General features: G+C 37.9%; 1 protein-coding gene across 2 annotated transcripts in view; it reads left to right on the top strand.

The window, feature by feature from the left end:
- Positions 1–12331, top strand: part of LOC105920400 (calcium-dependent secretion activator 1) — a 710204-nt gene that overhangs the window by 389793 nt on the left and 308080 nt on the right. For both annotated transcript variants that reach the window (XM_036151653.1, XM_036151654.1), the window contains exon 17: positions 6255–6323. In XM_036151653.1, coding sequence (XP_036007546.1) covers positions 6255–6323 — 69 coding nt within the window. The remainder of the gene's footprint in view (positions 1–6254; positions 6324–12331) is intronic.

Here is a 12331-nt window from a genome sequence, read left to right as displayed (position 1 = left end):
ATAGGTGTTGGGCTGCTGCAGATGAGTCAGAGCTGAATGCAGTGCTAATAAGACAGTGTCCTCTGTGGAGATTTTGTTCCTGCAGGCAAACTGCAGGCTGTCCTGGCCAGCAGGGTTGGCATCATTGATGTACTTTAGGAGGATCCTCTCAAAGCACTTTAAGATGACAGGGTCAAAGTGATGGGACGATAATCATTGAGGCAGGTGATGATTGGTTTCTTGTGAACAGGCACGATAATGGATGGTTTCAGACAGGCAGCACATGATTTAAGCGTCCGACCTGACTCCATGGGTCCGTTCTTCGTACGTCGCTTAATCAGTTTTGGATTTGATTGTTGACGATTTGGCATGATCTTGGATCGTTTGGTTCTTCGAAACTAATCCTGCACTTGCTGTCATAGCAACATGTGCGCAAGCTTGAACCTGCTCGCGAGCAGGCTTATTTCATGTAAACAGGATTAGATTGCAGCTTTATAAGTGGAGGAGATAGGAAGTCTATCCAGCCAGTGCACTTGAACCACCTAGTGGCAGAGGACGGAACAGAATTGTGGAACACCATTTTTTAATGTTTAATAAAAGAGAGATACAAATAATGCTTAGTTCCTGTCATTTTATTTAAACAATTATTTATAAATCTCTAGTGCAATGTTTCTCTTTTTCACATTGTGGAGTTCAATTTCTCTACTTAATTTGTGTTTTTTTTTCAGGTCAAAATACAATTTTTTTGTTGAAGAAGCCGTTTATATAGGAAACGGATGGCACTATGTGTCATTTTGTAAAAAAAAAAGGGTGAAACATGCCTCATGCAACAAAAGTAAAAATAACCCGTTTTTTCCCCCAGCCTTCTTATTGGTGGCTGTTATAAACAGACAAACACATCATTCAACAGTGGCTTTTAAAAAAGAAGAAGAAGTTGCTTTTTAAAATACAGTATAATAATTAAAGGCTACCATTTTGTAGAATATTCTTGTACTTCACTTTTTTCCCCATGTTCTAGTGGCTCCCATGGAGGCTCTGACATAAAAGAACAAAATAAATATGAAATTATTAAAATGCAAAAATTCATACTGTAGAAAGTGATAGAAACATCTACCATGGACAGTATTTACGCATTTAATTTGTCTGCTACTTTTTGCCAGGCCTCTCTCCTGGCTTTAGCAGACTTTGAGGTGTTACCTGTCGTTTTAATTAATGACTCAAATTCGGCATTAAAAGATTGTGTTCTTCTTGAGAGAAAAACTGTGGGCGTTCTTTGGCCATGCTGAACAGTCAATAGCAGTGCTGCTGATCATTGTTTCTACTATCGATACATTTCCCCTTTTAAACAAACGCATGAACACGCAGTTGTCTCAGATAACTCAATCCAGCGATACTAATCATAAACAACAGGTGTGTTCGAAGAACCCAATTAGCCGGATCAGGATTAGCCGAATGAAATCATCTTGGATGTCTCATTTGATCTCGGATGTTTTAAGCAACGTACGAGTAATTAAGTAGTTTAATTTGAACCTTATCATACACTGGGGCATGATAAGTTTTGTGGTTGCTTTTGGATTTGATCAGCTCGCTGTTTCATTTTGTTAAACACGCGACAAACACTGTGAGAAGATCTCTGCAGATACTCTCAAAGTTTTCCTTTGTGATCACTTCTTGTGAATGGCTCCACCTTTTACCAATGTTACCTTGTGGTTTTGCATTGTGACAAGGTTGATTTTTACCTGGCTGCTTAGGCTTTTGTTGCAGCCTGTCTCCACCCTTTTTGGTCTGCTAGATCACTGGAGAACTGAATTTGTGCCTTTTGTTAGGCCTGTTTTTTTGTGTGAAGGTTTGAGACTCTAAGCTTGCTTTGTCCTTTGTCTAAATGGCAGCAGGGTGGTGCAAGGCGCCACTGTGGACAGTCTGACTTCCAGCACTTTCCATGGAATTTGTGGAAGTACTTTCTGTAAACTCAAAATTTAGAGCCTCTGTTCTAAATTTTGGCAAGACTGGCTCTGTTCTAGGTGCTGCATTAGAAACTGCAGAGCTGTTCTGTGATTCTAGCTCACACAATGAGTCAACCTGCTGGGGCTGATTGTGTGAGGATTTCACCTGAAGGGTGGGGGACTCTCTTCTTTGGTGAGACGCAGGCACGCCGACATTGTTATCTTCAAGCTCCTCTGTCTCAGCGCCAGCTTTTTACATCCTCACCTCGGCCTTTGAGAGTTTGGCAGCACTCACTCTTGTCTAAAACCATCTGATGCTCCACCTGCAACTGAGAATATTTTTCATCTTTTAGTTGTGACTTACACTGATATAAAAATGTAAATTGTCCCATAACCTCTTGAATACAAGTCCATTTAGTCAGATTTTTAGTATATTATTCTTCCTTTTTACATGTTTACCCCATTTCTTTCTTCCACCTTATTTATTTTTGCATGTCCTTCTTCTATTTCTGTATGCATTTCTGCCTCATTACACAAATGAGGAGGGGATGGTCTTAAAGGGAAAACTGTTATTTACTGTCTTTTCCCTATTGGTTGGGAAAAGACACTTTATTGCTCTCCTACGGGATCACAGCCTATGTGATTGAACTCTGCCTTATAAAAGAATGATCACACCTTTTTAATTTCTTATTCATCCAGCAAGACTTTGGTGGAGGATTTAGTTTCCATTTTTATCAGAATGGCATTTTGAAATTTAGTTTTACTTCTCATTATTGAATGTTATGTACAAAATTAAGAAAAATATGTAAAAATTGAGAAAAATATTCTCAGTTGCCTACATTTCTTGTGTCAAATTCTCCACCTCCTACAACTCCCACACTTTCTGCCAGTGGGGAGAAGCAGGAAAGGGATAGTAAAATATTTAATTAGCGAGGTAAGCACCTAGAGCAATTTCTTTTCCAGCAGGCACCCACCACACACCTGTCAGTGTGCACAGAGAGAGGTACTGTGATACTGATCATCCTTGAGATCACCTGCATGGAGCAGCTCAGTGTATCAAGCTCGGTGTCACATATAGCATGACACCTACATGGTTGTAAAAATTTAGAATTTTAGTATTTTAAAGATTCTATGTTTCATGTAAGTGGGTAAATCTTTTTAACTTTTTTGGATGAGTTCCAATAGGAGATCGTACCTTTTTACCAATATTTAATTTGTTGCCAATATTGAGACAATATTTTCTGAACGATGCATCAGTTCTGGCAAAGGCTTATCCTGTTCTGTTAAATGAAAGAATATCTGCATAGCAGAAAATTTTGTGTTCTGTCTCCTTAATTATGATCCCTCTAATAGTCTTTGTTTGTCTAAGATGTTGCGCCAATGGTTTAAGGTAAAAAGCTAACAGGAGAGGGGACCAGGAATACCCCTGTCTTATTCCCCTTTGTAGTATAAGTGAGTCTGTTAGATAACCATCTATCCTGTTTTTGGAATGTGTATTGTTGTAAAGGCCTTAATATTATTTGTTATAAGATCACTTGATTGGATTTTTTTCAGAACTTTGAATGAGTAGGACCGATTGACTAAATCAAAAGCTTTTTTGGCACTCAGGCTAATAATCATACTTTTCTCTATGTGTTTTTGTATATAACTTATTACATACTGGATAGTCGTAGTGCTGTCCTGAGTCTGTCTTTTGCTGATAAATCCTGTTTGATCAATATTTATGAGGTTATAATATTTTCCATTTTCTTAGACATTAATAAGGTGTAAATATGGTAATCAACATTGAGAATTGTCATGAATCAGAAACAGAGGACCCTGAATTCAGCCAGACAAGCAGAGGTTGAAATAAAAAGGTGATTAACAGAGCAAAAACAGGCAGAAAACCAAAAAGGGCACCAAGCCAAAAAGCAATGAGGCAGTGACCAAAAAACTCTAACAGTCCACAGCCAACAACCTAAAATAAAAACATGAAAAAAAACCACAATGATCGGACAGAGGCATGAGCAGGGGAATGAGCAGATAGGGGAATGAGCATAGGGGAATGAGCAGATGAACAGAATTAAACTAATTACCAGACTAGGTTGAGCTGATCAGGGAAGTGGCTGGAGGTGGAACTGAACTGACTGAATAACTGGGACGTGAAAACAGGTTAAACTAAAACAGTCCAAGAACCAATCTAGAACACAAAATAAAATGACAAGACCTAACCTAAGATGGAACCTAAGACTGAAACAGGACACAAGCTAAAATAGAAAACAAGAACCCAAAAACAAAAACTAAACTAAGGCAGGAACTCAAACTATGACAAGAATTGAGATATTTTAATCTATCTTTTACCTCTTTGGGTATTACTGATAATGATAGCTTCTTTCCAACTTCAGGGAATCTGTCTTTTGAGTGCACAATTAAAAGTTTTTAAGAGTAGTGGAGTAAGTTCTTTTTTTAAGTTTCTGAACCATTCGACACTGAAACCATCAATACCCAGTGATTTGTTATTTTTAAAATTCTTGATTGTGTTTTGTATTTGTATTGGTTATTTCTTCACTTAATTTGTCATTTTGCCCCTCAGTTACAACAGAAACATTGAGTGTGTCTAGCAATAAGTTAATTTCTTCTTCATTTTCTTGCCATTTTTGAAAAGGTTTTCTTAAAAAATTATTTAAATGTGGACTGTATTTCTTCTTGTCTAGTCCCTCGTGTGAGAGTTTCTGATTTTGAAGATTGCTCTGTCTGTTTTTTTCCCCCCAAGGCTAATAGTTTAGAAAATTTGGCATGGGGTTTAGATAAGTGTGTGTATTGCCTCGTCTTTAGATACATTTTCCTTGAAATATCTATTAGTCTTATAATATCATTTGTCAAATTTATTATTGATTTAGTCACTACTTTTCCTATTTGAGGTGTCTTGGTGAGTTTGGAGATTTTTATTAAATTTTTCGCCTCTGTGTAATTTACAATCAAGTCCATAATACTTGTAAAAAAATTTGCATCACTTTCTGGTGGGACGTACCCATTGAATAATGTACATATCTTTCAGTTCATATTTCCTTTGATTAGTAAATATTGGCCCTTTTTGTCTTTAAGTTCAAAACTGTTCTGAAAATTTGTTTACTTGTTATTGATATCGCAACCCCTCATTTGTGTTTGCCTTTGTAGGAGGAATAATATACTTTATTGTATCCACTTTTAGTAAAATTGTGGTGCTCTAAATAATTGAGATGTGTTTCTTATAAGTAGATAATATCTACTTTTTTCCTTCTTCATATTTGTTAGTATCTTTGTACGTTTAATTGGGTTTAATATGCTAATTGAGGCATGCCACCTCTAGCCTTTCAGATAACATTTGCTTGTATTGCAAGCATGAATATAGCACAATTTATTGCTACCAAACTCTCTGAACAAACACAACTTATAATTAAAATTTTGGGAAAGAACAGGAAATATTTGTAATTGTTAATTCTAGGGGGTTCCAAAAGAAAAGAAAAGGAGGGGGCTTTAAAGTCCCTTAACTGACCTGAGATAGGGACGACAGAGGAAGAGAGATCATTTACTACAAGTGGAGAGCAGGGCCCTAAAAAGCAACAGAAGGTAAATGTCCATACAGTGTGGGAAAAGTTTTGGGGTAGGGGGGGGGGGCACGGAGAGCTGAGCATGGAGTAGCTGGAGAGCTGGCAAAGCCAAAGCTCACGGTGTGCTCTGGCACTGTTTGGAAAGACTGTGAACACCGGGGATGTCGGGGCTACGGGGATGGGACTGCCCCTGCTAGGATAACCTACAGACTGATCACTGCAAGTGATTGGAAGTAACATTTTTGACCACTTAAACTACCAGAGTTGAACCGAACTGAATTGCGTGACTGGAGTTTGACAGATGCATGAGACATTTCGGCTTATCCAACCTAAACACGACCATCTAAATCCTGTCCAATCACAGTGCAGCAGTCGGACACCTCTTGAGAAAAACGTTATGCTCCGATGTTGTGTCGAAACAAAGCAGGGAGAGGCTCCAAAACAGGACTGACAGATCAAAATTATGTCATTCGCTGTTGGGGCAAGACAAATTGTTTTATACAAGATTAATTTTGCATTATTGTACTGATGGACATTTTTAGTTGAGTAATTCCATGCTTAAAAAAAACGTATTATGTAAATCACACAAATTTATTTATTTATTTATTCAATTACACTTACTAGTTAGTCATAATATATGCCATAATTATCATTTTGGTATTTTAAGACTACAAACTATTCCTCTTATCTAACAGTCTTTCCTATGCTCATCCTCTCTGACTTTGGCCTCTCGCTTGCCTTGGTATCCTTGCTCTCTTTCTAGGAAAAAAGAGAGAGATGTATGAGCATCCTGTCTTCTGCTTGGCATCTCAAGTGATGGATTTAACTATTCGTGAGTATCTTTCACTTTTTCTCTGCTTACTTCCTGCTTTCTTATTAATTCTTGTCCTATTCTTATTCAGACAGAGTGTGCCAGCCATCTCATTACGTTTTGTCTTTGTTTCGTGAAATGTTTTTGTATAGTTGTACACTGTTTCGACTGTTAAATTCTTTAGGTTATGTTTCAAATTTCTGACATTTTTTTGACTGTCCTGCTTTTGCTTCCCGTTCTCTGTCTTTCTGCAACTTCAATGCATTTTTTACTTTGCTTGTCTGTAAATAGTTTTAGGTGTTAAAATCCACAGCAACAACGTATTCAAACAAGAGTTTTGCACATTTTGAAGTCTCTTTCTTTTGGCACAAACAACTATGTTCATGTATATTATTTCAAGATCCAGATACTGGTTAAACATACCTGATGTTAAAGGATTTTATTCTTTTATAAATACATCAAAAAACCATATGTATAATTCTATAAATTTTGTAGAATGATGTGATATCACAAAAGACACCTAGCAAATAAACTTCGGGGAGATAGGGAAATGTTTAAATGGCTTTATAAATCAGTTTAAAATAGATATTTATCAATATAAGTCTTCCTCAGTATTTTGCCTATACCGTGTATACTTAATGTTCATGTCTTCTCTTGTATCCTGGTACTGATAATTCCCATTCTCATTCCTCCTATTCTTCATCCTTGCCACCTTCTCTTTTTGAACTGCCACTGATAAGACGGCCTCTAGTTCTTCCTGTTTCATTCACTACGGCTCGTCTTACCCAGTTCGGAGATTTGGCAGCAAAGGAAGAAAACAATTATCAGAGACAAAACACTTAAAATATACATGTATTTATTAAAATTGGAATTTCAAAGGGAGACAACACTTACAACATTATCATACAGCTCACGTATTGGAACCCAAACCCTCTTCCACGCGGTTGTAAGCTATTGTCTGGTCGATGCAGCCCAGTAGCCTAATTTTAATAGACTGAGCAGCTCCTCCTGAAGTGTCCGGGGACGAGTAAAGTCCCCGCAGACATTCAGTCTCCAGGCGCCTATCTGCTTACAGGCAAAGCAGCTCCGTTCTCCCATTTCAACTTCAGGAACTAACTTTTAATTAATGGCCCAAGTGTTTTTTTAGGAATTAACCGAGAAAAACATTAAGAACCATAAAAAAGCTTTCAAACCGTATACTTTTTTGAAAGGTTCCCCATAAGACCTCCCGTGCTTCTTCGTGCCTGATATCTACAAGAGCTTGAATACATTTATTGCTCTCAAGGGGCTCTGCAAAACCCCCATCTCAAGTCCAAGACACCGTTTAATGATTAGAATTGTTATTCCAACAAATCTATTTGATTGTGAATATTATTATAATTTATAATTTGCAATTATAAAGTAACAATATATCATTGTTACTCTATTGGTAGCTATAACAAATTTAAGTCAAATGGTTGTGATCCAAGGGCTATGAGCCTGTATTGATTAACACTAACAATTTGTTTATTAATTAGCAGTTATTAACTTATTTATACTGGAAAAGTGTGATCTAACCAGTTGTTGGCTGGTTAGACTTATCCAGCAACGTTGATAACTTAAATTATAATTGCAATTGGAGTTTTAATCCTTCCTACTTTTCCACAAACCAATGGAAATGTCTCAGTTTATTCAGTTATTAACTAAAAGAGGTAATTCTATAGCTCTTAGAGACCATTCAACTTCTGGACCAAAATAATGACAAACAACTACGATTTCACAAGTTATTATTTATTAATCTAATAATTCCCTGTTAAAGCAATTATTCTACTTAATAAAACACTAGGAAACACTACTCGCTACTCAAAAGAACATGCAAAAGGGAATAAATGAAAATAAGACAGGTCAAAATGGATTAAATGAGAGATAGCAATGCTTAAATTAATTCAAGTTTAAGACCGATTGACATCACATTCAGGAAGTCGGCGCTTTGCCATAGCAGCTTTGAAAGACATGGACTAAATAGCTTTGACGTAGCACAACTAGAGAACCCAAACAGACCTGAAGCCAGATGGAGAATGCCGCTACACAACTAGCTAGCAATCATGCACGGTTGGGTTCTAACTTCTTCTATTACTAGTAGCACAGCTAGCAGCAGCTAGCTGGTGTTACTTCACAACAACCTAGGCTGGGGTGACGGTGGCACAGAGGTTAGGGGGTTTGTCTTGCAATTGGCGGGTTGCTGGTTTGATCCCCTGCTCTGATTGTCTCTGTCGTTGTGTCCTTGGGCAAGACACTTCACCCGCATTGACTGCTGGCGGTGGTGAGAGGGCCCAGTGGCGCCGTTGTATGGCAGCCTCGCCTCTGGCAGCTTGCCCCAACTACTAACATAGCTCACCACCGTGTGAATGTATGTGTGAATGGGTGAATGACTAAGACTGTAGTGTAAAGCGCTTTGGAGGTTGTCAAGACTAGTTAAAAGCGCTATACAAGTACAATTCATTTACCATTTAGGCTAACCGCTTCGAGATGGCGACTATGACGACATATGACCTACAAGTACGAACAAAAGACTTCAAAGAAAAATGCGGGAAACCAAAACGTAGACAAAGGACGAAAGGATGAGGAAAATGTTTCAAAACATCCAAGCCTGTATTTTGAATGAGGATGCATATAAATTATGATGTGAGAAGTTGTACAGAAATTAGTTTTAACTTGTACAGCTAAATAATTACTTGTACAAAAAATTCTTACATATGAAAAATCTATTTATGGTTATTTGTAAAATTTTCACCCTATCAAATTACATAGTCAAATTTGTTTATCTTGTGCCAAATTTCCCAGTACAACTACAAGTAAGTGAACACAACATTACGAATCTACTGCTGCATGCTCAACACTTGATTCACATGTGCACAACTCACTCCCTTGTCGCATGACTTTTGAAAGATTTTTTGCAATTGTTTGTATCACAACGCAGCTGTGTGTGCAGAGTCCGAAATTAACACTTGCCTGTCGCCAAATGCGAGTAAAATTCCCGTTTGGCGAATGAATTTCAGAGGGCTAGCTGCCACATGGCGAGTAAATGTTTGTACTAAATAAATTACAAAACTCATCTGGGCTGCGGATGAACCATTCACAGCTCTGTCCATCCAGAGCTCAGTCTAAACTCCGCCTTCTTAGCGGAGACAAGGGGTGAGAGCGGCTCCCACATGAAGCCTTTATTCAGAACCAGTCATGACTGCACGCTGGATCAGAAAAGAGATCTGCTAACCAGATGCATTCTAAAACGCCAATTAGTCTGTTTATAAATTTCGTTCTTATTTATTCTGCATTTTTTAACTACGTGCGCTGTGTCTCTGTGCTTCACTGCTCTTACTGCGCCCCCCGCCCTCTCGGAGCCAGGTGCTTTTATCCAGCCTTGGAAACGTGAATCACTACGTTTAATATCCTTCCACTCGTACCAAAATGTCCCAATTGAAATCAGTAGTAGAGTCAGTAGCTGTATTTCATGCTCTTTTGTTTTTAACGACACAGAACCAGCAGTGCTTTGGTGGGCGTGGTTCCTTGTGCTTGAATTCAGGTGCGCAAAATTACGTTACATATTTTAAGGAACTTGTAACATCAGGGGCTTTAGATCAGACCCATTATTCCCTTCTCTCCCCTCTAAAGGAGCCCTTCACAGTCTTCATTTATGCATTTTCCCCACTGTTTATCCAGCAGCTGGATCAGCGTAAAGACGCACCGCAAACCCCTGCGTGCTTTAAGTGTGGCAGCTGAAGGAAAAATGTTGGACGGTATAGGCTTGATGAAGCTCTGCCTCATTCACTAATGAGACCAACATGGATAGAATAATGATAATCTGTAGTGTTTTCTTATTGCCTGGATGTGAATCTGATATTTCATATTGTGCCTTTTATAAGAAACTTAATATTTTCCAATAAAAGTCAGGAAACAAAGATTTCTCTTCCAGGGTCCAGTCAGCCACGCCCCCAACCCTAATCTCACTGGCAGGTGAATCAGGAAGTTAATTTCGGACACTGTGTTTGTGTGTGCATGGGGGATATGGGGAGGGGGGAATGGGGGTTGGAGTTTTTGGGGCAACGGACTCGACCAATCACAGCGAGAGCTCCAATTTAGCTTGGGTTTCACAGTTTGCCCTCATTCTGCATTTCAGGCACAACAAGCAGGTGTGATTTCATTTTCTTCATAAGCTTTTTTTCTTTAGTTTATGATAAAATAACGAGCACTAAAAGAATGTCACTCTTCTTATTATGAGTTCTTTAGAGCTAAACTAAAAGTGTGCAGTCGGCCTAACGTCTATTAGCTTGACTTGCTTGGTTTCAGTAGGTAAATTTATACAGATTGCAGCGCCAGAAAGCTTTCACATCTAAAAATAACCAAAAGCTAGCCTGGAATAATACCCATTTTTAGTTTTTTTAATTATATTTATGTATTCCAAAACAATTTTAAAGAAGCTACAAACATTTTTGATTCAGTTTGTTTGGTTTCTTTGTTTTGGAAAATCTCCCGGATTCTTGATCATTGCTGTTTTCAGAAGTTACCTGTTGAGACTAAAGGGCTTTAGTTTATGAAAACAGAGGTCAATAGTCTATGACATCTAAGATTATACACAGCAACTGTCACTCTGGTAAAAACTGACAGTTGCTGTGTATAATCTTATATTGCTGTGTGTGTATATGTATATATATATATATATATATATATATATATATATATATATATATCAGGTACACTGTTAATATGACCAGCTAGAGGACTAGCTAGAGGACTATTTGCGGGGTGGAATCTTCAAGGTTGCCCTGGAAGATCTGTCAAGAAGAAATCAGCGGTTCTCCTGGACCAAAACCCATCTCTAGAAGCAGAGACAACACCACTCTCTGTTGGTGTTGGTCTGTCTATATTTTGTTGCAGTTAAATACCTCCTGTATCACCCGTTTTTAGCTTTTTATGCAGTCATGTGTCAAATCAATGCAAGATCTTATGGCAGCATATTTTTACATTTGTATCATAGTTGACTAGCTTTTCCAGGTTTTTAAGTAATTGTGATGAACTCGCTTTTTTAGGAATAGGTATTTTAAAAATCTTTCAGCATAAAAAACTAAATCGTTAAAAACACAAATGCAGCACTTTCAGATTTAAAAATAATCAGATAGACATATCAAAGTCTCAAAAGTGTTTTAAAGTGTAGAAAGATTTGCAAGACTGCAAATGTAACCCAGAAAAAATATTTACAGCACCCAAGGTCAACATGATAGAGCAATATAAATGTTCTTGTTAAATGTGAAATTTGAGCAAAAATATTAAACCTCTAGGGATGATAGTATGAATACCAAGATACAAATTAAAGCCAAAGCAGCATTGAGTGATATGTGCAGCTAGCTCAGCACCCGCTGCAGGGCTCGCATGATAATCCACAGCTCGCCACCAGGGGTATCAAGAGCAAGCCTCAACATTGCCTTCCACCAGAAGTGCTGAAAGTTTGGCTAAAATCTGATGTTCTTGTTGGAAACTGTTGTCACTTCTTGTTTGGTAGGATTAGTGAAAAAAACTCCTGTAGAGTTTTGGAAATTATATGATGATAGGCCAGGTTTGAAACATGTAAGCACTGCCAATGAGGGTAAATCAGAAAAGAAACCTTTCAATTAATTCTTAGTGGGCAAGTAATTTCATCAACTAATCTATTGAACAGTCATCCAGAATGAAGCTCATCAAATTTAGTGATGATCTGATGTTGCATGAGGGAAATATAAGTAGCTGTTAAAGTATCCTAGGGAATGCCACTGATCCAAATTCAAACGTGACCCAATGGAGCTGTTTGGGGTTTTACATAGGCCATCCATATGTTTGGAGTAAACTGGATCATATGTCATTTAGAGCCAAATGTATGCAAATGCTGTGCTATTGTAATTGGCCACTTTGCCACGCAAAACACTGTCCAGCCAACTGTTATGGTTCAGAGCAGGATTCAGCATTCATGTTTTGTTGGATCACACTTTGCATGAAAAACTGAAAACTTCCTATTTTAA

Source organism: Fundulus heteroclitus, chromosome 20, assembly GCF_011125445.2.
Source record: "Fundulus heteroclitus isolate FHET01 chromosome 20, MU-UCD_Fhet_4.1, whole genome shotgun sequence".
Taxonomy (NCBI): Eukaryota; Metazoa; Chordata; class Actinopteri; order Cyprinodontiformes; family Fundulidae; genus Fundulus; species Fundulus heteroclitus.
Note: the sequence above shows the minus strand (reverse complement) of the source record. Positions and strands in the feature narration are given on the sequence as shown.